The sequence below is a fragment of the Crinia signifera genome, chromosome 4, assembly GCF_055691185.1.
Source record: "Crinia signifera chromosome 4, ASM5569118v1, whole genome shotgun sequence".
NCBI classification, from domain to species: domain Eukaryota; kingdom Metazoa; phylum Chordata; class Amphibia; order Anura; family Myobatrachidae; genus Crinia; species Crinia signifera.
The window spans coordinates 291886691-291909529 of NC_139220.1; the positions used below are offsets into that span (position 1 = coordinate 291886691).

General features: G+C 46.8%; 10 protein-coding genes and 1 long non-coding RNA gene across 11 annotated transcripts; 5 read left to right on the forward strand and 6 right to left on the reverse strand.

The window, feature by feature from the left end:
- Positions 1-1560: 1560 nt before the first annotated feature.
- Positions 1561-2501, forward strand: LOC146072747 (histone H1.11L-like). Its single transcript, XM_083179943.1, has one exon. It carries the CDS (start codon positions 1597-1599, stop codon positions 2263-2265), a length of 669 nt encoding a protein of 222 aa, XP_083036069.1. The 5' UTR covers positions 1561-1596; the 3' UTR covers positions 2266-2501.
- An 812-nt stretch (positions 2502-3313) lies between these two features.
- LOC146072748 (histone H4) lies at positions 3314-3636 on the reverse strand. The gene has a single exon (XM_083179944.1). It carries the CDS (start codon positions 3623-3625, stop codon positions 3314-3316), a length of 312 nt encoding a protein of 103 aa, XP_083036070.1. The 5' UTR covers positions 3626-3636.
- Positions 3637-4890: 1254 nt separating this feature from the next.
- Positions 4891-5360, reverse strand: LOC146072749 (histone H2B 1.1). The gene has a single exon (XM_083179945.1). It carries the CDS (start codon positions 5321-5323, stop codon positions 4943-4945), a length of 381 nt encoding a protein of 126 aa, XP_083036071.1. The 5' UTR covers positions 5324-5360; the 3' UTR covers positions 4891-4942.
- Positions 5361-5671: 311 nt separating this feature from the next.
- Positions 5672-6064, forward strand: LOC146073195 (histone H2A type 1). The gene has a single exon (XM_083180381.1). The coding sequence runs from the start codon at positions 5672-5674 to the stop codon at positions 6062-6064; it is 393 nt and encodes a 130-aa protein (XP_083036507.1).
- Positions 6065-6849: 785 nt separating this feature from the next.
- Positions 6850-7288, reverse strand: LOC146072750 (histone H3). Its single transcript, XM_083179946.1, has one exon. It carries the CDS (start codon positions 7258-7260, stop codon positions 6850-6852), a length of 411 nt encoding a protein of 136 aa, XP_083036072.1. The 5' UTR covers positions 7261-7288.
- Positions 7289-7636: 348 nt separating this feature from the next.
- LOC146072751 (uncharacterized) lies at positions 7637-8615 on the forward strand. The gene is made up of 2 exons (XR_014473230.1): positions 7637-7763; positions 8365-8615. It is a non-coding gene; the product is annotated as an uncharacterized LOC146072751 (long non-coding RNA).
- Positions 8616-10405: 1790 nt separating this feature from the next.
- Positions 10406-11346, forward strand: LOC146072752 (histone H1.11L-like). Its single transcript, XM_083179947.1, has one exon. The coding sequence runs from the start codon at positions 10442-10444 to the stop codon at positions 11108-11110; it is 669 nt and encodes a 222-aa protein (XP_083036073.1). The 5' UTR covers positions 10406-10441; the 3' UTR covers positions 11111-11346.
- Positions 11347-12099: 753 nt separating this feature from the next.
- Positions 12100-12477, reverse strand: LOC146072753 (histone H4). The gene has a single exon (XM_083179948.1). The coding sequence runs from the start codon at positions 12468-12470 to the stop codon at positions 12159-12161; it is 312 nt and encodes a 103-aa protein (XP_083036074.1). The 5' UTR covers positions 12471-12477; the 3' UTR covers positions 12100-12158.
- A 1256-nt stretch (positions 12478-13733) lies between these two features.
- On the reverse strand, positions 13734-14203 carry LOC146072755 (histone H2B 1.1). Its single transcript, XM_083179949.1, has one exon. It carries the CDS (start codon positions 14164-14166, stop codon positions 13786-13788), a length of 381 nt encoding a protein of 126 aa, XP_083036075.1. The 5' UTR covers positions 14167-14203; the 3' UTR covers positions 13734-13785.
- Positions 14204-14514: 311 nt separating this feature from the next.
- LOC146073196 (histone H2A type 1) lies at positions 14515-14907 on the forward strand. Its single transcript, XM_083180382.1, has one exon. The coding sequence runs from the start codon at positions 14515-14517 to the stop codon at positions 14905-14907; it is 393 nt and encodes a 130-aa protein (XP_083036508.1).
- Positions 14908-15692: 785 nt separating this feature from the next.
- On the reverse strand, positions 15693-16129 carry LOC146072756 (histone H3). Its single transcript, XM_083179950.1, has one exon. The coding sequence runs from the start codon at positions 16101-16103 to the stop codon at positions 15693-15695; it is 411 nt and encodes a 136-aa protein (XP_083036076.1). The 5' UTR covers positions 16104-16129.
- Positions 16130-22839: the final 6710 nt, after the last annotated feature.

A 22839-nucleotide genomic window follows, 5' to 3' on the forward strand; every position in this document is an offset into this window, starting at 1 on the left:
CCTGCGGCGTGCGGCGTATGGAGTGTCAGTGGCGGGGGTCCCTCTGGCGCATGGGAACTAGTACTAGTTCCTATGCGCTGGAGGGACCGCCGATACTGACACTCCATACGCCGCAGGGACCGGCTGCCGGATGCGGGGGGGGGGGGGGGTGATACAGCAGCGGCGCACATCATCTTCTCCGCTGAGATCCGACCGCAGGCAGGACAGGTACCCCCAGCACCCCCGTACCCCCAGCACAGCAGGCTGACAGGTACCCCCCTCTCCTCAGCAGCCGCAGGGACCCCCCTCCTCCCGCAGCAGCTGGGAACATCTTCCCCAGCGCTGCACGCTGTGGACCCGCTGCGGGTGCCTGCACCCGCAGCGGGACCATTTACACCGACATTTACACGGGTCCTATCCGTGTTCTACCCAGGTCAGGACCTGGGTAGAGGACCCGTGTAAATGGAAACGGATACCCCCCATTTACACCGCCGCGGATCCGGGTCTGACCCGCCGCTGACCCGGATTTTTCGGCGGTGTAAAAGGGGTATTACTGAGAGAAGTAAAGGAAAGCCTAGGATGTGCAGAGCATAATTTCAATCCTATACAGATAGATATCTACAGCTAGCTTAAAGAGTTCAGTGTTAAGCTCCTCTGCCAAGTACTAACAGTGACTTAATTACATTTGGCAACAATAGTACATCAGACTTCAGCAACAGTATAGCCTAGTAATATACTAGTAGTAAAGGATTCTTATGGGACAGAGACATAGACTGCAGCAATGCTAGGAACGCCTAGTGAAGATTAGCGGAGAGACCTTTATTCATATAGATTTTATACTTAACTCATCACAAGGGCCCCAACGCGCGCCAACAAATATATTTACATGCAGTGTGTTTTTGATATGCTGGCCAGCCCATGGTAATTTTTGTGTAAATGCATGCATTACTATATGTATAGGGAATACAGGGAGTATAGTAGTTCATTGAGTGTATATACGTCATGCAAAGTTACTTATTGAATCGTCATGTTCTGCTTGTTTGTAGTGTTAAAGTAAATAGTTGAAGCCACAAGTTATAAAAAACTGTTTATTGAATACAAATGTTTGTATTGTAATGTTATACCAATGTTTGTATTGTAATGTTATACCAATCACATTTTGAAAAGTAAACTTACCTTTTATATATACGGTGGTATCTCTCGTCATTTGAGAATTCTGTAGAAAGTAAAATCAAAATAACCCTGTCAGTGGTATCCCCTGCCAATAGCATTAAAGGAGGGGTTACACGACTAAACTAGCAGTGGCCATACGGTGTTAGGGGGGATCTTGAAGTACGAGGGTGGCTGAGAGAGCCGGTCCTCTGTCCATCTTATGCTATAGAAAACACTCTTTTTCTGCGCTAGCGAAACACAGGGTGAGAGCAGATCGTCACAAACTCATAACACAGGGAAGGGTTCACACGCCTGCTTGTTCCGCCAATGGGAGCACAGAACGCTCAACTGTAAGGGAGCCAATCACAGCACATCAGGCAGGTTATATAAGAGACATCAGCAGATTGGGGCATTGCGATTTAACTACTATACCGCATTTTTTTTCTGCTGTTCCGATTCCGTAAGATGGCAGAGACTGCACCCGCCGCCGCCGCTGTCCCTCCTTCAGAGGGCGCAGCCAAAAAGAAGAGGCAGCCAAAGAAGGCTGCTGGAGGAGCAAAGAAAAGCGCCAAGCCATCTGGACCCAGCGTCTCCGAGCTGATTGTGAAAACCGTGGCCGCCTCCAAAGAGCGCAGTGGGGTTTCTCTTGCTGCCCTGAAGAAGGCTCTTGCTGCCGGAGGCTACGATGTGGAGAAGAACAACAGCCGCGTGAAGCTGGGCGTGAAAAGTTTGGTCCCCAAAGGAACTCTCACCCAGGTGAAAGGCACCGGCGCTTCCGGCTCCTTCAAGCTCAATAAGAAGCAGGCGGAGAGCAAGAAGGTCGCCCAGACGTCTCTGAAGCCCAAGAAACCTGCTGCAAAGAAAGTGGCCAAATCCCCGAAAAAGCCCAAGAAAGCTCCGAGTGCAGCCAAGAGCCCGAAGAAGGTGAAGAAACCCACAAAAGCGGCTGTTGCCAAAAGCCCAAAGAAGCCTAAAGCGGTGAAGCCGAAGAAGGCGGCCGCCAAGAGTCCTGCCAAGAAGGCGGCGAAACCCAAAGCCGCCAAGAGTCCGGCCAAGAAGGCAGCGAAACCCAAAGCCGCAAAAAGCCCGGCCAAGAAGGCAGCCAAGCCCAAGAAAGCTGCGGCAAAGAAGTAATGGCTGAGCAGACGCATCCTCGCTCCCTCCCTTGTTCTCCCCCAAAAGGCTCTTTTCAGAGCCACCCACCCTCTCTCGACAGAGCTGTAAGCGCGCGGTGTGGCCTGATGGCTGCGCCCTTCAGTAGGTAATCAACAGTCAGCGATGCCAGCCTGTTCCAGTGTGCCCATTCAATTCAGTCACTACACAGTTCTACAGATATGCTGGAAAGTGGGATTAATAAAAGTTACGTACCAGCTCTCTTTATTTATTAACAGTTTCATAGCGCAGCAAGTTTTTGTGCGCTTTTCAAGTGAACACAGTGATACCCAAAAAAATGGTATCTACAGACAAAGGTCGGAGGGGAACTTATGCTTTGTGCCGCACGCTGATACCTAGAAGTTGATATGCACCTTTCAACGATTGGCTGAAAGTGGAGCCATTACATTTTTCAAAAATCCCGCTGATTAGTCCTGCCCACTTTCCAGGGGCTGAAATCACTGTAAACCGTGGCACCATACATCCCAGCCGGTTCTGCCCTAAATCTTCTGTAAGGGCAAGCTCAATCTGTGGCAGGGAAGGTGTGCGATTCACCACTATAGAACTCTCTAGCTCAGCATCGTGTTTTATTATCCCCAGCTGGAATAACTGCAGCAAACCGTGTGGTGCAAGGCTATATACGGTAAATAGTTCAGTAAATCGCAGAGAAGGCGGACTGGATCATTCTTCAATCTGCTTTCCTCGAGCCCCTTTTAAAACACAATTCTCTGTAAAAGTTATATGCTGCTGTGCAAGTGGTCGCTAAGCAGCAGGGTTTATAGTGTAACCTTTTCAACAAATTGCGGGTTGCGAAACTACACGTTCACCGACACTAGACTAGAACCACTGCATCTGCCACCCACCTCACTGTCAGCATCCACTAGCATATCCCTCTAGCGTGAGGGGACGAATCAACCCGGCACATAGCCACGTTACATAGGGAGGTTGTAACAGCGCTCTCGTAGAAAAGATGGGTGGCCCTGAAAAGGGCCTTTGTGTGTGCGTGACTGCACGAGATGAGCCAGAGAATTTAACCCCCGAACCCATAGAGAGTGCGGCCCTGGCGTTTCAGAGCATAGACCACGTCCATAGCGGTCACGGTCTTCCTCTTGGCGTGTTCGGTGTAGGTGACGGCATCACGAATCACATTCTCCAGAAACACCTTCAGCACTCCACGAGTCTCCTCGTAGATGAGTCCAGAGATACGCTTAACACCCCCTCGCCTAGCTAGACGACGGATGGCGGGCTTGGTGATGCCCTGGATGTTGTCACGAAGAACCTTCCTGTGGCGCTTAGCGCCTCCTTTGCCAAGCCCCTTTCCGCCTTTGCCTCTTCCAGACATTCTCAAAAATCTTGCGATCAGTAGGAATAAGCAAAAGCTCTGTCAGCCGGCTTTTATCAACTGGTAGAGCGGACCTGATGGGTGACTTGCACTTAAAGGCGGAGTCGTGGCTCGCCTTGCCTTTCCTTCATAATCACACCCCTTTTTTTATTGTTTTCATATCGTTCATTACTAGAGTATCTTATTTTATGTTTAGATTTATATTAATTGCTCCTTTGGTATTGTTTTCTTCGTTAATAACTAGTGTATCGATTGAGCTTGATTAGAGAACTAAACCACTCCGCTACGTTGTGGTGAATATTTGTATTGATGCAACGTAATGACCCAACGACAATAGTTGAATTTTTATTTTATTTGATTATACATGGAATTTATATATATATATATATAGATACATTGTATTTTTTTTTGTATTTTTTTTTATATAAAAGTGGGGGATTTGGTGATGACAAATGAGCCACACAATGAGAGTCGCCCAGATATCGGCGGGAAAAATAAAATTCGCAATAAACACCAACATACATTCCCGACTGGTACACCGCTTCTGACAACAATTACAACTACTGTAACGTTTCCCTGGCTCCCGGGCTCGGTGTGTATTTCAACTCTGCGCTCTGAACCCTTTTCTCCTTTTAATCAAGTTTAATACATTCAACGGCGCTGATAATGACCTTAGCCGATTATCGATTCGGAACACTGTTGATCACTGTGTAGGCGTTAGGAGCCAAGTGTGCCTAAGCAGGAATTATGTGATCACCCTTAAGTAAATACAACGAAATGGAACCGGGTGTCATAGAAGTGACTCAGTGCAATAGAGCCTGTTACAATAACATACTGCACTTTTCGTTTTGAAAGACAGCGATCCTTTACCAACTGTGTTCCCCGGATATTCTAATATGAGGTTTAAAGTCACCAAATGTTACAATTTAATAATGCTTTGCAACATTTCGATCCAAAATAATTCTTTACATATTCGGCAACTACACACGGGGAACATTGCCGCTCTATGGGTCGCAGGTTTTCTTTTTTTTTTACAGCAACCAGAGACATCTGCAATGTATGGAATGTAATGACCCTGTCCTACAATTGTACCTAGATCCTAGCATGTGGTAAATAAAGGCTTTTTTTGTGAACCAGTGGGGTTAACAATAAGCTAGAGGGTACGTCCCAAGTCAGTTATGGACATCGGCCTGCATTTTCGCACTCATGCCGAGAGCTTGGACGCGGCACAAACCATCATAGTTACAGCTCGATTAGAGAGGAGGTGGGTGGCTCTTAGAAGAGCCTTTGTGTTGGTGCGGGTGGAAGAAGGGGAAATTACTTGGCGCTGGTGTACTTGGTGACGGCTTTGGTGCCCTCGGACACTGCGTGCTTGGCCAGCTCTCCAGGCAGCAACAGGCGTACGGCGGTCTGGATCTCCCTGGAGGTGATGGTGGATCGCTTGTTGTAGTGGGCCAGGCGGGAAGCTTCCCCAGCAATGCGCTCAAAGATATCATTAACGAAGGAGTTCATGATGCCCATAGCCTTGGAGGAGATGCCGGTGTCAGGGTGCACCTGCTTCAGGACTTTGTACACGTAAATGGCGTAACTCTCCTTCCTGGTCTTTCTACGCTTCTTCCCATCCTTCTTCTGGGTCTTGGTCACGGCTTTCTTAGAGCCTTTCTTGGGCGCCGGCGCAGACTTGGCTGGATCAGGCATTGTAAAGGCAACTCGGTTCTGCACAAAGCTGACAATGTGTCCCGCACAGCGCCAGATAGGCTCTATTTGTAGGCAATATATGCAAACGAGGCCTCGTCATCGCTCGCAACACTATTGGCTGGAAGCATCGTGTGACTGTAGGCGGCATCGAAACCCCTCCTGCCATTTACTGATTGGTGTGCGAATAAACTCGATCTGCATTGGTTAGTTTGAAACCAGACCAATCACAGAGCAAGCGCTGGAACCTTTTTGAGTGTATATATAAGAGGAGGGCACTATTTCCTGCTCGTACATTCGGCGTGCACGTTTCTTTTCGTTAAGTAAATCTTTTGTATTTGTCAACCGAACATGTCCGGCAGAGGCAAACAAGGCGGCAAGACCCGGGCTAAGGCCAAGACTCGCTCATCTCGTGCCGGTCTCCAGTTCCCAGTTGGTCGCGTTCACCGTCTGCTGAGGAAGGGAAACTATGCGGAGCGTGTGGGTGCCGGTGCCCCGGTCTATCTGGCCGCGGTGCTGGAATACCTGACGGCTGAGATTTTGGAGCTTGCCGGTAACGCTGCCCGCGACAACAAGAAGACCCGCATCATCCCCCGCCACCTGCAGCTGGCTGTGCGCAACGACGAAGAGCTCAACAAACTCCTGGGTGGGGTGACCATCGCCCAGGGAGGTGTTCTGCCCAATATCCAGGCCGTGCTGCTGCCCAAGAAGACCGAGAGCCATAAGCCAGCTAAGAGCAAGTAACGTGTCTGCCAGATATTTTACCCCACAACACAAAGGCTCTTTTCAGAGCCACCCACCCCGACCTTAAAGAGCTGACTCATGTGTAATAGGTAGACCGATTTAGCAGGGCAGGAGTCAAACTGCACCGGTAATCACTGTGCTATTGACACTGGAAAGTACATGGGGAAAACATGTTGATCTGCGAGGTTGCTCCATGTAATATGCCTCTCGTACCTAGTAGTAGACTTGTTACCGTAGCGCTAGATGGTGCCGAAAGAAAAGGGACTCCGAGAACCTAACTTGTACAAACTGCTACCTGTAACGTTCCCTCGTTTATTAAGGTGATGGCCAGTAGTGTCTTGACCGTCTCGTGGAGCTTGTGCCGTCGCCCAGGGAACTAGTCGAAGCTGAAATAAAAGTACTACAGGCTGTGGGGCATTTCATGAAGGAGATCGATCTTCTAGATTTCCGCCGAGGTTTTCACAACATTCTACCCATGAAACACTACTTGGTAGTTTATGCTTAAACTCGTATAGAATGCCTTTGTGGGAAGGACACGGACGAACGTGCTTTTAAACTTCCCTACAACGTGCTCATGGTTCCCTTTACACGTGATCAACACTACATTTCCACAGGGGAGACCCCTGTGAAGTCACTGCACAAGGACCCCGGGCTACCGCCAGATATAAACATCGCTCAAATTAAATATTGTTATGAAACTTCGGCTTCAGCTCGTTTTATAGAAAGATTTGGTGGCTCTGAAAAGAGCCTTTGTGTCGTTGCGTGTACAGGAGTGCCGAATATCTCTATGCCCTCTCCCCTCGGATCCTGCGGGCCAGCTGGATGTCTTTGGGCATGATGGTCACCCTCTTGGCGTGGATAGCGCACAGGTTGGTGTCCTCAAAGAGCCCCACCAGGTAAGCCTCGCTGGCCTCTTGCAGGGCCATGACGGCAGAGCTCTGGAAGCGCAGGTCGGTCTTGAAGTCCTGGGCGATCTCACGCACCAGGCGCTGGAAGGGCAGCTTGCGGATCAGCAGCTCCGTGGACTTCTGGTAACGGCGGATCTCGCGGAGGGCAACGGTACCTGGCCTGTAGCGATGAGGCTTCTTCACGCCGCCGGTAGCTGGAGCGCTTTTCCGGGCAGCCTTGGTTGCCAGCTGCTTGCGGGGAGCTTTCCCGCCAGTGGACTTACGAGCCGTCTGCTTGGTCCTGGCCATCCTTGGTTTCTCTGAGAAGGTGTACAAAGAAGAAGAAGAAGAGCGAAATGCATTACCCCTTGCTACAACTCTATTTATACACTGGGCTACGCTGTCATTTGACGGAAATAAAGCCGCCCTTCGTCCTGATTGGCCGTGGCATATTTTATGCAGTTTGAAAAAAAAAAAAAAAAAACCGCCAAGATTGCCTGTGTTTCCATAAATATAACCCCCCAGAAAATGTTAATTTACAGCGTTGGGACATGTGCCTGTTCAGCCAGCAGCAGAGACAGTGTGACGCTTTTAGGTTGGATGTCTCACTTCCGCTGTGAGATCTCAGGCCACACGATCCGGTCACAGCGCAGCACATGTAGCTCCTTGTACCCAATATAGATGTGGGAAACACGCGGTTATGAGAAGCGGCTGCAGCAGAGAACGCGATCACGCTGTCCATCGGCAGGGATAGAGTTGCTTGCAGTACATGTACTTCTCGTCACTATCGCTCGTGGAGTCATAGTATATAGGTATCACTTAATATGATGGCATTCTAATCAGTGTATATATATATATATATATATATATATATATATATATATATATATATATATATATATATATATATATGTGTGTTGTCTGAACAACGTGCGCATTTTACAGTAGTAAAAGGATGATCATCATGCGACTATTGGAGCATGGAGGTGACCGGTTATGTTCTGATGACCTTTACAATCTAGGTCTCAGATTTCATATTGACATTAGCTTTAGAATTAAGCACAATCAGAACTGCAGCGTGCATCCAAAGCTATTTGATACAAATGAGTAACAGATACTATTTTATTGTACAACTGTTACAAATGTATGGATTAAGTTGGAAACATTAGTGGACACAATTTCTACCAAAGTATCACTTTTTGACCACATCCTAAATACTCATATGAGAAAGTACATTTGGAACAAAGAGGACTATTTTGTATCTGGATAGTAAGGGAGGTTTTCAAGAAAGGGTTTCTCGGTGGATATAATAATTTAACTACTTGACTTGGATCATAGCGTTTACCATCAATAGCATCGTTCTGTTTTAGTTACTAGATTATATGTATCTTCACATAATTCTTTATTTTGCAGTACATTTTCCGTGGACTTGAAATGATCTCTCTGTCATATCACAATGTATCGGGACTCTCCTCACCTTTATTTATCTGCTCCGATGCCCTCTGGAATTCCGTGACATTTGCCAATATCAGTCAAACAGCGGCTCCCAGTCTTCTCAACGATAAACATGGTGTGGGGACTGGGGGTATTGGCGATGGACCAATTACAGATACAAACACAGTCAGAAGATCATTTGGGGGTGCAGTTCCAACATGGTTACTAGACCTGTGATAATTAAGCTGTATTTCTTCCGCAACCGTCTCCAAAGGCTAAGCAGTCAACATCTTTTGTCAATATGACAGGGAATTTTCTGCGCTTCAACCCTAATGAATTAAAAAAAAAATGAGGATATGTGTTGGTTTAATACATAAATAAACCAACACATATCCTCAGTTTTTTTAATACATTAGGGGTGAAGCGCAGAAAACTCCCTGTTATATTGGCAAAATTCACAGGCCGATCACCTGTTCATTTCTAGCAGCTAACCTCGCACCAACGCACTTAGCGCAGTCTCACAAAACCCCACCTGCAAACATCTTTTGTCAGACTGTTAACACGTTCAAAATGATGACATGTTCAAACTATTTAGCATGTCGATTACATGTAAATAATATATCACTTACACAACAAGTAAGGGGGATAACTACGGTGTATCCATGGTACGGATTTCTAGTTTTATCACCTGTTCTCCTGTTTCCCAACGCAACCGTTGTTTGGCCATCATGTTTTGTCCTCTATATTTTCCCTAATTGCAAGGCCCTAAAGTGGAAGGTCATCAGGCTTAGCTCACATTCTGCTACCTACCATCTACATCTCCTAATCTGATCTCCTGACTGCCACTACTGTTTGAGTATGGCGCTCCTGGCATGCATTTTGGGATTAAAACACGCGCTGCAATATACTCATGCTCCGATTCCAACTCTGTCTTCAACTGTTCAAATGTATATATAAATAAAAGTTGTTGTTGTGTAAATCCATTGTAAATATCCCAGAATGGGTTTGGACCAACCCGCAGGCAGCAGGATGGAGACCTCCGTTAGGTTAAAAATAAAGGGCCTTGCGGTCTCCAAGAGCTCTTATGGAGTGTGGATGTCGGCTAACCTCACTGCTAGGTGAACAATTAATGCTGTATGTAACAAATGTCTGGCACCCTGGTCATGTCAACGTATTGGACAACTCCTCATATTGGAGTTCTTCCACATAAGTTTTTAGTCCACAGGTCTGGGACCAAAGCATGATCTGAGCTTCCGACAAAAGGAACATCATTCCTCTTGGCTAGAGGTTTTTTTTGTTTTTCCTAGCAGAAACAAAGACATCGTACTAGCTGTATTGGTTATTATAACATCATTTGTGGAGAGTGCCAACCGGACTACCCACAATCAAAACAAAAATCCCAGCAGCTGAGTCTAGTAGGCATTCTGACCTTGTCATAGTAGCTTCATTTCTTTAGACAAGAGTGCCAGTACCTTGCTGCCACCTGCCTGTGTTATCCTACTGTGTGTACAGGAGCTCACACACCATCTAAATGTGTTTTAATATGTGCCCTGTCCTGCACCGAGTCTTCCGCAGACCACCTTTGTCATCACCAGGACAAGGAGTAGGCAAAAAATTCCCGAATGGACATATTCGACTCACAGAAGAAGAGAGATGTGTTCCATGCTAGGCACATCTAGCCTGGTGCGGGAGAGCTGCCACTGGCTAATCCTGGCCTCCTTCTTACCGACTAAACTAGTAGTGGCCATACGGTGTTAGGGGGGATCTTGAAGTACGAGGGTGGCTGAGAGAGCCGGTCCTCTGTCCATCTTATGCTATAGAAAACTCTCTTTTTCTGCGCTAGCGAAACACAGGGTGAGAGCAGATCGTCACAAACTCATAACACAGGGAAGGGTTCACACGCCTGCTTGTTCCGCCAATGGGAGCACAGAACGCTCAACTGTAAGGGAGCCAATCACAGCACATCAGGCAGGTTATATAAGAGACATCAGCAGATTGGGGCATTGCGATTTAACTACTATACCGCATTTTTTTTCTGCTGTTCCGATTCCGTAAGATGGCAGAGACTGCACCCGCCGCCGCCGCTGTCCCTCCTTCAGAGGGCGCAGCCAAAAAGAAGAGGCAGCCAAAGAAGGCTGCTGGAGGAGCAAAGAAAAGCGCCAAGCCATCTGGACCCAGCGTCTCCGAGCTGATTGTGAAAACCGTGGCCGCCTCCAAAGAGCGCAGTGGGGTTTCTCTTGCTGCCCTGAAGAAGGCTCTTGCTGCCGGAGGCTACGATGTGGAGAAGAACAACAGCCGCGTGAAGCTGGGCGTGAAAAGTTTGGTCACCAAAGGAACTCTCACCCAGGTGAAAGGCACCGGCGCTTCCGGCTCCTTCAAGCTCAATAAGAAGCAGGCGGAGAGCAAGAAGGTCGCCCAGACGTCTCTGAAGCCCAAGAAACCTGCTGCAAAGAAAGTGGCCAAATCCCCGAAAAAGCCCAAGAAAGCTCCGAGTGCAGCCAAGAGCCCGAAGAAGGTGAAGAAACCCACAAAAGCGGCTGTTGCCAAAAGCCCAAAGAAGCCTAAAGCGGTGAAGCCGAAGAAGGCGGCCGCCAAGAGTCCTGCCAAGAAGGCGGCGAAACCCAAAGCCGCCAAGAGTCCGGCCAAGAAGGCAGCGAAACCCAAAGCCGCAAAAAGCCCGGCCAAGAAGGCAGCCAAGCCCAAGAAAGCTGCGGCAAAGAAGTAATGGCTGAGCAGACGCATCCTCGCTCCCTCCCTTGTTCTCCCCCAAAAGGCTCTTTTCAGAGCCACCCACCCTCTCTCGACAGAGCTGTAAGCGCGCGGTGTGGCCTGATGGCTGCGCCCTTCAGTAGGTAATCAACAGTCAGCGATGCCAGCCTGTTCCAGTGTGCCCATTCAATTCAGTCACTACACAGTTCTACAGATATGCTGGAAAGTGGGATTAATAAAAGTTACGTACCAGCTCTCTTTATTTATTAACAGTTTCATAGCGCAGCAAGTTTTTGTGCGCTTTTCAAGTGAACACAGTGATACCCAAAAAAATGGTATCTACAGACAAAGGTCGGAGGGGAACTTATGCTTTGTGCCGCACGCTGATACCTAGAAGTTGATATGCACCTTTCAACGATTGGCTGAAAGTGGAGCCATTACATTTTTCAAAAATCCCGCTGATTAGTCCTGCCCACTTTCCAGGGGCTGAAATCACTGTAAACCGTGGCACCATACATCCCAGCCGGTTCTGCCCTAAATCTTCTGTAAGGGCAAGCTCAATCTGTGGCAGGGAAGGTGTGCGATTCACCACTATAGAACTCTCTAGCTCAGCATCGTGTTTTATTATCCCCAGCTGGAATAACTGCAGCAAACCGTGTGGTGCAAGGCTATATACGGTAAATAGTTCAGTAAATCGCAGAGAAGGCGGACTGAATCATTCTTCAATCTGCTTTCCTCGTGCCCCTTTTAAAACACAATTCTCTGTAAAAGTTATATGCTGCTGTGCAAGTGGTCGCTAAGCAGCAGGGTTTATAGTGTAACCTTTTCAACAAATTGCGGGTTGCGAAACTACACGTTCACCGACACTAGACTAGAACCACTGCATCTGCCACCCACCTCACTGTCAGCATCCACTAGCATATCCCTCTAGCGTGAGGGGACGAATCAACCCGGCACATAGCCACGTTACATAGGGAGGTTGTAACAGCGCTCTCGTAGAAAAGATGGGTGGCCCTGAAAAGGGCCTTTGTGTGTGCGTGACTGCACGAGATGCGCCTGAGAATTTAACCCCCGAACCCATAGAGAGTGCGGCCCTGGCGTTTCAGAGCATAGACCACGTCCATAGCGGTCACGGTCTTCCTCTTGGCGTGTTCGGTGTAGGTGACGGCATCACGAATCACATTCTCCAGAAACACCTTCAGCACACCGCGAGTCTCCTCGTAGATGAGTCCAGAGATACGCTTAACACCCCCTCGCCTAGCTAGACGACGGATGGCGGGCTTGGTGATGCCCTGGATGTTGTCACGAAGAACCTTCCTGTGGCGCTTAGCGCCTCCTTTGCCAAGCCCCTTTCCGCCTTTGCCTCTTCCAGACATTCTCAAAAATCTTACGATCAGTAGGAATAAGCAAAAGCTCTGTCAGCCGGCTTTTATCAACTGGTAGAGCGGACCTGATGGGTGACTTGCACTTAAAGGCGGAGTCGTGGCTCGCCTTGCCTTTCCTTCATAATCACACCCCTTTTTTTATTGTTTTCATATCGTTCATTACTAGAGTATCTTATTTTATGTTTAGATTTATATTAATTGCTCCTTTGGTATTGTTTTCTTCGTTAATAACTAGTGTATCGATTGAGCTTGATTAGAGAACTAAACCACTCCGCTACGTTGTGGTGAATATTTGTATTGATGCAACGTAATGACCCAACGACAATAGTTGAATTTTTATTTTTTTTATTTTATTTGATTATACATGGAATATATATATATATATATATACATTGTATTTTTTTTTTTCAATATAAAAGTGGGGGATTTGGTGATGACAAATGAGCCACACAATGAGAGTCGCCCAGATATCGGCGGGAAAAATAAAATTCGCAATAAACACCAACATACATTCCCGACTGGTACACCGCTTCTGACAACAATTACAACTACTGTAACGTTTCCCTGGCTCCCGGGCTCGGTGTGTATTTCAACTCTGCGCTCTGAACCTTTTTTTCCTTTTAATCAAGTTTAATATATTCAACGGCGCTGATAATGACCTTAGCCGATTATCGATTCGGAACACTGTTGATCACTGTGTAGGCGTTAGGAGCCAAGTGTGCCTAAGCAGGAATTATGTGATCACCCTTAAGTAAATACAACGAAATGGAACCGGGTGTCATAGAAGTGACTCAGTGCAATAGAGCCTGTTACAATAACATACTGCACTTTTCGTTTTGAAAGACAGCGATCCTTTACCAACTGTGTTCCCCGGATATTCTAATATGAGGTTTAAAGTCACCAAATGTTACAATTTAATAATGCTTTGCAACATTTCGATCCAAAATAATTCTTTACATATTCGGCAACTACACACGGGGAACATTGCCGCTCTATGGGTCGCAGGTTTTCTTTTTTTTTTTACAGCAACCAGAGACATCTGCAATGTATGGAATGTAATGACCCTGTCCTACAATTGTACCTAGATCCTAGCATGTGGTAAATAAAGGCTTTTTTTGTGAACCAGTGGGGTTAACAATAAGCTAGAGGGTACGTCCCAAGTCAGTTATGGACATCGGCCTGCATTTTCGCACTCATGCCGAGAGCTTGGACGCGGCACAAACCATCATAGTTACAGCTCGATTAGAGAGGAGGTGGGTGGCTCTTAGAAGAGCCTTTGTGTTGGTGCGGGTGGAAGAAGGGGAAATTACTTGGCGCTGGTGTACTTGGTGACGGCTTTGGTGCCCTCGGACACTGCGTGCTTGGCCAGCTCTCCAGGCAGCAACAGGCGTACGGCGGTCTGGATCTCCCTGGAGGTGATGGTGGATCGCTTGTTGTAGTGGGCCAGGCGGGAAGCTTCCCCAGCAATGCGCTCAAAGATATCATTAACGAAGGAGTTCATGATGCCCATAGCCTTGGAGGAGATGCCGGTGTCAGGGTGCACCTGCTTCAGGACTTTGTACACGTAAATGGCGTAACTCTCCTTCCTGGTCTTTCTACGCTTCTTCCCATCCTTCTTCTGGGTCTTGGTCACGGCTTTCTTAGAGCCTTTCTTGGGCGCCGGCGCAGACTTGGCTGGATCAGGCATTGTAAAGGCAACTCGGTTCTGCACAAAGCTGACAATGTGTCCCGCACAGCGCCAGATAGGCTCTATTTGTAGGCAATATATGCAAACGAGGCCTCGTCATCGCTCGCAACACTATTGGCTGGAAGCATCGTGTGACTGTAGGCGGCATCGAAACCCCTCCTGCCATTTACTGATTGGTGTGCGAATAAACTCGATCTGCATTGGTTAGTTTGAAACCAGACCAATCACAGAGCAAGCGCTGGAACCTTTTTGAGTGTATATATAAGAGGAGGGCACTATTTCCTGCTCGTACATTCGGCGTGCACGTTTCTTTTCGTTAAGTAAAACTTTTGTATTTGTCAACCGAACATGTCCGGCAGAGGCAAACAAGGCGGCAAGACCCGGGCTAAGGCCAAGACTCGCTCATCTCGTGCCGGTCTCCAGTTCCCAGTTGGTCGCGTTCACCGTCTGCTGAGGAAGGGAAACTATGCGGAGCGTGTGGGTGCCGGTGCCCCGGTCTATCTGGCCGCGGTGCTGGAATACCTGACGGCTGAGATTTTGGAGCTTGCCGGTAACGCTGCCCGCGACAACAAGAAGACCCGCATCATCCCCCGCCACCTGCAGCTGGCTGTGCGCAACGACGAAGAGCTCAACAAACTCCTGGGTGGGGTGACCATCGCCCAGGGAGGTGTTCTGCCCAATATCCAGGCCGTGCTGCTGCCCAAGAAGACCGAGAGCCATAAGCCAGCTAAGAGCAAGTAACGTGTCTGCCAGATATTTTACCCCACAACACAAAGGCTCTTTTCAGAGCCACCCACCCCGACCTTAAAGAGCTGACTCATGTGTAATAGGCAGACCGATTTAGCAGGGCAGGAGTCAAACTGCACCGGTAATCACTGTGCTATTGACACTGGAAAGTACATGGGGAAAACATGTTGATCTGCGAGGTTGCTCCATGTCATATGCCTCTCGTACCTAGTAGTAGACTTGTTACCGTAGCGCTAGATGGTGCCGAAAGAAAAGGGACTCCGAGAACCTAACTTGTACAAACTGCTACCTGTAACGTTCCCTCGTTTATTAAGGTGATGGCCATTAGTGTCTTGACCGTCTCGTGGAGCTTGTGCCGTCGCCCAGGGAACTAGTCGAAGCTGAAATAAAAGTACTACAGGCTGTGGGGCATTTCATGAAGGAGATCGATCTTCTAGATTTCCGCCGAGGTTTTCACAACATTCTACCCATGAAACACTACTTGGTAGTTTATGCTTAAACTCGTATAGAATGCCTTTGTGGGAAGGACACGGACGAACGTGCTTTTAAACTTCCCTACAACGTGCTCATGGTTCCCTTTACACGTGATCAACACTACATTTCCACAAGGGAGACCCCTGTGAAGTCACTGCTCAAGGACCCCGGGCTACCGCCAGATATAAACATCACTCAAATTAAATATTGTTATGAAACTTCGGCTTCAGCTCGTTTTATAGAAAGATTTGGTGGCTCTGAAAAGAGCCTTTGTGTCGTTGCATGTACAGGAGTGCCGAATATCTCTATGCCCTCTCCCCTCGGATCCTGCGGGCCAGCTGGATGTCTTTGGGCATGATGGTCACCCTCTTGGCGTGGATAGCGCACAGGTTGGTGTCCTCGAAGAGCCCCACCAGGTAAGCCTCGCTGGCCTCTTGCAGGGCCATGACGGCAGAGCTCTGGAAGCGCAGGTCGGTCTTGAAGTCCTGGGCGATCTCACGCACCAGGCGCTGGAAGGGCAACTTGCGGATCAGCAGCTCTGTGGACTTCTGGTAACGGCGGATCTCGCGGAGGGCAACGGTACCTGGCCTGTAGCGATGAGGCTTCTTCACGCCGCCGGTAGCTGGAGCGCTTTTCCGGGCAGCCTTGGTTGCCAGCTGCTTGCGGGGAGCTTTCCCGCCAGTGGACTTACGAGCCGTCTGCTTGGTCCTGGCCATCCTTGGTTTCTCTGAGAAGGTGTACAAAGAAGAAGGGCGAAATGCATTACCCCTTGCTACAACTCTATTTATACACTGGGCTACGCTGTCATTTGACGGAAATAAAGCCGCCCTTCGTCCTGATTGGCCGTGGCATATTTTATGCAGTTTGAAAAAAAAAAAACCGCCAAGATTGCCTGTGTTTCCATAAATATAACCCCCCAGAAAATGTTAATTTACAGCGTTGGGACATGTGCCTGTTCAGCCAGCAGCAGAGACAGTGTGACGCTTTTAGGTTGGATGTCTCACTTCCGCTGTGAGATCTCAGGCCACACGATCCGGTCACAGCGCAACACATGTAGCTCCTTGTACCCAATATAGATGTGGGAAACACGCGGTTATGAGAAGCGGCTGCAGCAGAGAACGCGATCACGCTGTCCATCGGCAGGGATAGAGTTGCTTGCAGTACATGTACTTCTCGTCACTATCGCTCGTGGAGTCATAGTATATAGGTATCACTTAATATGATGGCATTCTAATCAGTATTTATCTATATATATATATATATGTTGTCTGAACAACGTGCGCATTTTACAGTAGTAAAAGGATGATCATCATGCGACTATTGGAGCATTGAGGTGACCGGTTATGTTCTGGTGACCTTTACAATCTAGGTCTCAGATTTCATATTGACATTAGCTTTAGAATTAAGCACAATCAGAACTGCAGCGTGCATCCAAAGCTATTTGATACAAATGAGAAACAGAGACTATTTTATTGTACAACTGTGACAAATGTATGGATTAAGTTGGAAACATTAGTGGACACAATTTCTACCAAAGTATCACTTTTTGACCACATCCTAAATACTCATATGAGAAAGTACATTTGGAACAAAGAGGACTATTTTGTATCTGGATAGTAAGGGAGGTTTTCAAGAAAGGGTTTGTCGGTGGATATAATAATTTAACTACTTGACTTGGGTCATAGCGTTTACCATCAATAGCATCGTTCTGTTTTAGTTACTAGATTATATGTATCTTCACATAATTCTTTATTTTGCAGTACATTTTCCGTGGACTTGAAATGATCTCTCTGTCCTATCACAATGTATCGGGACTCTCCTCACCTTTATTTATCTGCTCCGATGCCCTCTGACTGATATTGGCAAATGTCACGGAATTCCAAACAGCGGCTCCCAGTCTTCTCAACGATAAACATGGTGTGGGGACTGGGGGTATTGGCGATGGACCAATTACAGATACAAACACAGTCAGAAGATCATTTGGGGATGCAGTTCCAACATGGTTACTAGACTTGTGAAAAATAAGCTGTATTTCTTCCGCAACCGTCTCCAAAGGCTAAGCAGTCAACATCTTTTGTCAATATGACATGGAATTTTCTGCGCTTCAACCCTAATGAATAAAAAAAAAAAAATGAGGATATATATTGGTTTAATACATAAACCAACACATATCCTCAGTTTTTTTAATCCATTAGGGGTGAAGCGCAGAAAATTCGCTGTTATATTGGCAAAATTCACAGGCCGATCACCTGTTCATTTCTAGCAGCTAACCTCGCACCAACGCACTTAGCGCAGTCTCACAAAACCCCACCTGCAAACATCTTTTGTCAGACTGTTAACACGTTCAAAATGATGACATGTTCAAACTATTTAGCATGTCGATTACATGTAAATAATATATCACTTACACAACAAGTAAGGGGGATAACTACGGTGTATCCATGGTACGGATTTCTAGTTTTCTCACCTTATCTCCTGTTTCCCAACGCAACCGTTGTTTGGCCATCATGTTTTGTCCTCTATATTTTCCCTAATTGCAAGGCCCTAAAGTGGAAGGTCATCAGGCTTAGCTCACATTCTGCTTCCTACCATCTACATCTCCTAATCTGATCTCCTGACTGCCACTACTGTTTGAGTATGGCGCTCCTGGCATGCATTTTGGGATTAAAACACGCGCTGCAATATACTCATGCTCCGATTCCAACTCTGTCTTCAACTGTTCAAATGTATATATATAAATAAAAGTTGTTGTTGTGTAAATCCATTGTAAATATCCCAGAATGGGTTTGGACCAACCCGCAGGCAGCAGGATGGAGACCTCCGTTAGGTTAAAAATAAAGGGCCTTGCGGTCTCCAAGAGCTCTTAAGCTGGGTACACATATGTACAATTTCATTTTTCTTGCGACCGTTCGATCGACCGAATTCACGTTCGGCCGTCCGAAACATACGACCGATCTGCGCGTACACATATGTACAATTTTACTTGCGACGTCCGATGTACTCCCGTCCAAACAATCGCAAGAAAAAGATTGTACCACCGTACACACTCTCCCGTTCTGGCTATTCGCACGATAAAAATGTACACAATATTATCATAATGGGCTGGATTAAAAGAGCATACCAAAACGAGGCGTGATCACGGAACAAAGAATCGTTCGTGTAGTACAGTGAATAGAGCCGTGACTATTCAGATCCATTGCTAGCTGTGCAGGATATACGTACGTACGTTCGTCTATCGGTGCATTTGGGCCTTTTTAATTATGAGCTTGAGGAGAAGGAAGGCTCGTGCGTGCATTTTGGCTGCTATGGCCATTAGATTGCAGGCTATTAAAAAAAGAAAAAGGACCAAGAATCGGAGCTGCTGGACCAGAGACTGGCTTCTGAGGAGAGACACCTTCTCCCACATGCCATTGCTACAGGAGATACGGGAGAACAATCCTGATGACTTCAGGAATTATCTCCGTATGGATGACGCTACCTTCATGGAGCTGCTGACACTGGTTACCCCTTTAATAGAGAGAGAGGACACCTATTTCAGGAGGCCTATTTCTGCAGAGCAGAGACTGGTGGCAACGCTGCGTTACCTGGCAACAGGCAGGACCCTTGCCGACCTGAGATTCACCACCGCAATATCATCTCAAGCGCTGGGGTTGATAATACCAGACACCTGTGATGCCATCGTCCAAGTTCTACAGGACAAATACATGAAGGTAAATATGAAAATTACATACATGTCCCCCATATGTATAGCTGTGCACATACCTGTACCCTATATGTATATCTTTACAATGCCTGTTGATTTAATCTTTTACACCAGTGGGTGGGGGGTCATTTTGATAAGGCGGGTAATAGCTTTGAGGCTGCAATGGGGGAGGGCTGATGGGTCTAAAATCAACCCAACAGATTATTAATACGCATATACTTTTATATTGCAGTTTCCATCGACCAAGGAGGAGTGGCAAAATATTGCACGTGATTTCCGTGATCTTTGGAATTTCCCTAATTGTGGTGGAGCTATCGATGGCAAACACGTCAGGATCATGCCCCCTGCAAAGAGTGGATCTTTTTATTATAATTATAAGGGGTTCTTCAGCATTGTTCTAATGGCCATCGCTAATGCCCGATACGAGTTTGTATTTGTGGACATTGGGAAAAATGGTAGAGTTTCAGATGGAGGAGCCCTGGGGAATACCTTTTTCCACGACCAACTGAAAAAAAATGAACTGAATCTGCCAGAGCGGACTGAAAATGAGCACGGTTTGAACTTTGTTTTTGTGGCGGATGAGGCCTTTGCATTGCACCCTAATGTCCTTAAACCCTACCCACAAAGGGCACTGAACAGGGAACGACGCATTTTTAACTATCGCCTGTCACGTGCCAGGCGAGTGGTTGAAAATGCGTTTGGGATTCTGAGTAATAAATTCAGAATTTTTCACAGTCCCATCAATCTGCGCCTAGATAAGATTGACAAAGTGGTGCTGGCCTGTTGTGTGCTGCACAACTACATGCGCAGAAAAGCGGTGCACACACAACAACTGGGGGCTACAGTGGACGAGAGCCAAGTTGTTGACGAGCCTATTGGTCTGACAGCTTTGGCAAATAATTTAAACACCAGAAATGCATCAACGCAAGCAAAGTTGTCAAGAGACGAGTACTTGAATTATTTCAATGGTGTTGGGGCTGTGGAGTGGCAGAATGACATGATTGCTTAAAAAATGTACCTTTTTGTCATTGTAAATATATTGTTTTTTGGTGTGTGCAAATCAATATTTTGCCAATAAAATTTGTATACTCACAGTCCCGCACAAGTTGTCCTCCGCGTCTTCTTGCAGCAAGGAGGAGGAGGTGGAGGCGATAGCCTGGTCTTGGGCCAGATTACTGACCGAATCACGGCAAGTGAGTGGTAAGACTCAGGTGCAAGGCATTCCTGGAGGGCACAATGCCACGACACCTGGAGTGCAGACTGTACCCAGTACTGGTGTTTATGTACTAGCAAGTAGTGGCTCCACCACACCTATTTCTATGCCAATTTCTCCTGGTACTTTTGTACAGTCTCCGGGAGCAATACATGAAGGTAAATATTGAAACAACATGCATGTACCCCATATGTATATCTGTGCCCTATAGTCACCCTGCATGGTAAATGATATTTTCACACGGACACCAACTAGATTAGAGAATTTTTAATATTTAATTTTTATATAAATTATTAACTTATAAACTTATAACAAATATAACATAAATAACAAGGAAATAAATAATAAAGAAATACTTAAACATAAAAAATATTTAAACTATATTATTAAAACAATAATGCAATTAAATCAACTATATAAAATATTTACATCTGGTGGTAAACTTGTCCCACCCCATAATCCCCTGTATCCATCGGTGGTTGGGAGGGAGATGGACTTTCCACTAAACTCTGGAAGGGGCCACCAGGTGGACCTGGTGGGAGTGTATTAGCCAACATTGCCGGTTGGTGCTGCCTTTGCCCAGTTGGTGGCTGGAAATGTTGGTACTGGGGATATTGCACCGGGTGAAATACCGCTTGTTGGGGTATAGGAGCTGGGCTGATGGGTTGAAATTCAACCCTAGGCAGAGGGGTCTCATCGGTGAGCCGTGTGTGCCGGGACAGAGTCCCCACACGGGCCCGGTACAGCGTCTCATAAAATATGCGCTCTACCTCCACCCTTGTAGCCGGGTCTAATTTTCGCAAATTGTCTGCCAATACACTCCCCACCCGGTCCGCATCATCCTCCTCCATGGTCATCAATCTGTTGGCAGACTCCAGGATCTTCGTGGTTGCCACGTCCGCAGCATCTGGAGTCTGCCTCGGCCTTTTGCGCCCTCTTCGTGATGGCGCTTCTGCTGGAGGTTGAGCGCTTGTTTAAGGTTCAGCGCTGGTCGTGGCGGTTGGTGTGGGGGTGGAGCAGAGGGACGGTGAAGGCAGCTGTGATGCCACGTCCAGCGATGCCGAAGATTCCTCCTCAGCAAATAGCGATGGCTGTAACAAAACAAGATGACAATGATGTATCACTACCATATATTTTTATATCTACGCAGAAGAACGCAGCCCACACACCACCATGTTGCTGCCATGGATGAAAGTGAGCTAGTTGAAGAGGCGTTATGACTGGCATCTCTGGAAACTAATTATTTAGATACCAGACATACCAAATACTAATTTAAATACCAGAAATGCATCTATGCGTGCTAAATTAACCAGGGATGAATACATGCAGTATTTTATTGGTGTTGGCGCTGTGGATTGGCAGAATGATATTATTTAGTTAATTTTACACCACAAAAAAATATTACAATAATCCGCGCCAGAAAGACTTCAACAGTGTAGATACCAGGGATTACCAATGCCAACCAAAAGTTCCAAATACAAAAAATGTGGTAAATGCACTTGCGATGTCTGAATATTGATCACTGTGTTCTCAGGCGGATAAGAGTATACCTCCACCACTGAGAAGAACCAGAATTAGGGCCACAGAGAAGGTCAAATTGACGATGTATAACCAAAAGGGGGGGTATCGCCCCATGCAACTGACCTCTCTGTTGTGCCCAACAGAGAGGTCAGTTGCAGGGGGCGATACCCCCCCTTTTCATTTTACATGTTCACAATTTTTATACTGTACTTGCTGTTATATTTATCTGGTTTAAAAAAAAAAAATTTAAAATAAAATCCGTCTACTTACTGTGCCGCAAATGGTGTCATCAGAAACCTCTTGGTTGCACGCCGAGGTGGAGGGGGCAGACTGGTTCCTTGCAGTGTTGCTGACCGAATCCCTGGGCAGCTCCTGGTCCACCGTGAAGGCCAGCAGGTCGTAGTACCACAGCCTGGGCACATAGACTTGGTCTGCCCCTGCCCCAGACCGCTTTGAGGACTCCACCTTATTTAGTTCCTTTTTAAATACGGTCCTCATATTAGCGATCCGAGTCCGGACCCACTCTACATTTGCTGTGGGGTAGTATGTCTGGCTCACCCTCACCAGCTCCTCCAGAGCAGATAGCCTCTTCTGCCGATTCGAATGGTCTTTGGATTCGGTATTCCAGAGACAATTCTGATCCCTGTAGGCCTCAATGAAGTCCTTCATAAATTCGACATTTTTTTTCTGCCATGGTTGAATTTCTGTTCCAAAAAATAAAATAAAAAGGCATATTATTTTCTTGATACACAAAGCACACCATAAACCATTTAATGTACAGGTGTTCAGTCTGTGGGCCACTAGATATACTGTAGCTATAGTACAGGAGTTGAAACTCTGTGGGACATAGGATACACGGTCACTACAAGTCCCAGCATACCCATGGCCCACAGATTGAAGTCCCTGTCATAGAAAACTACACATTTTGTTTTAATACTCACCGAAAGAAATGTCGATAAATAGTCCGGAAAATTCGCAGCGCAGCTCCGATCACTCGAACAGCAACGACGGAATA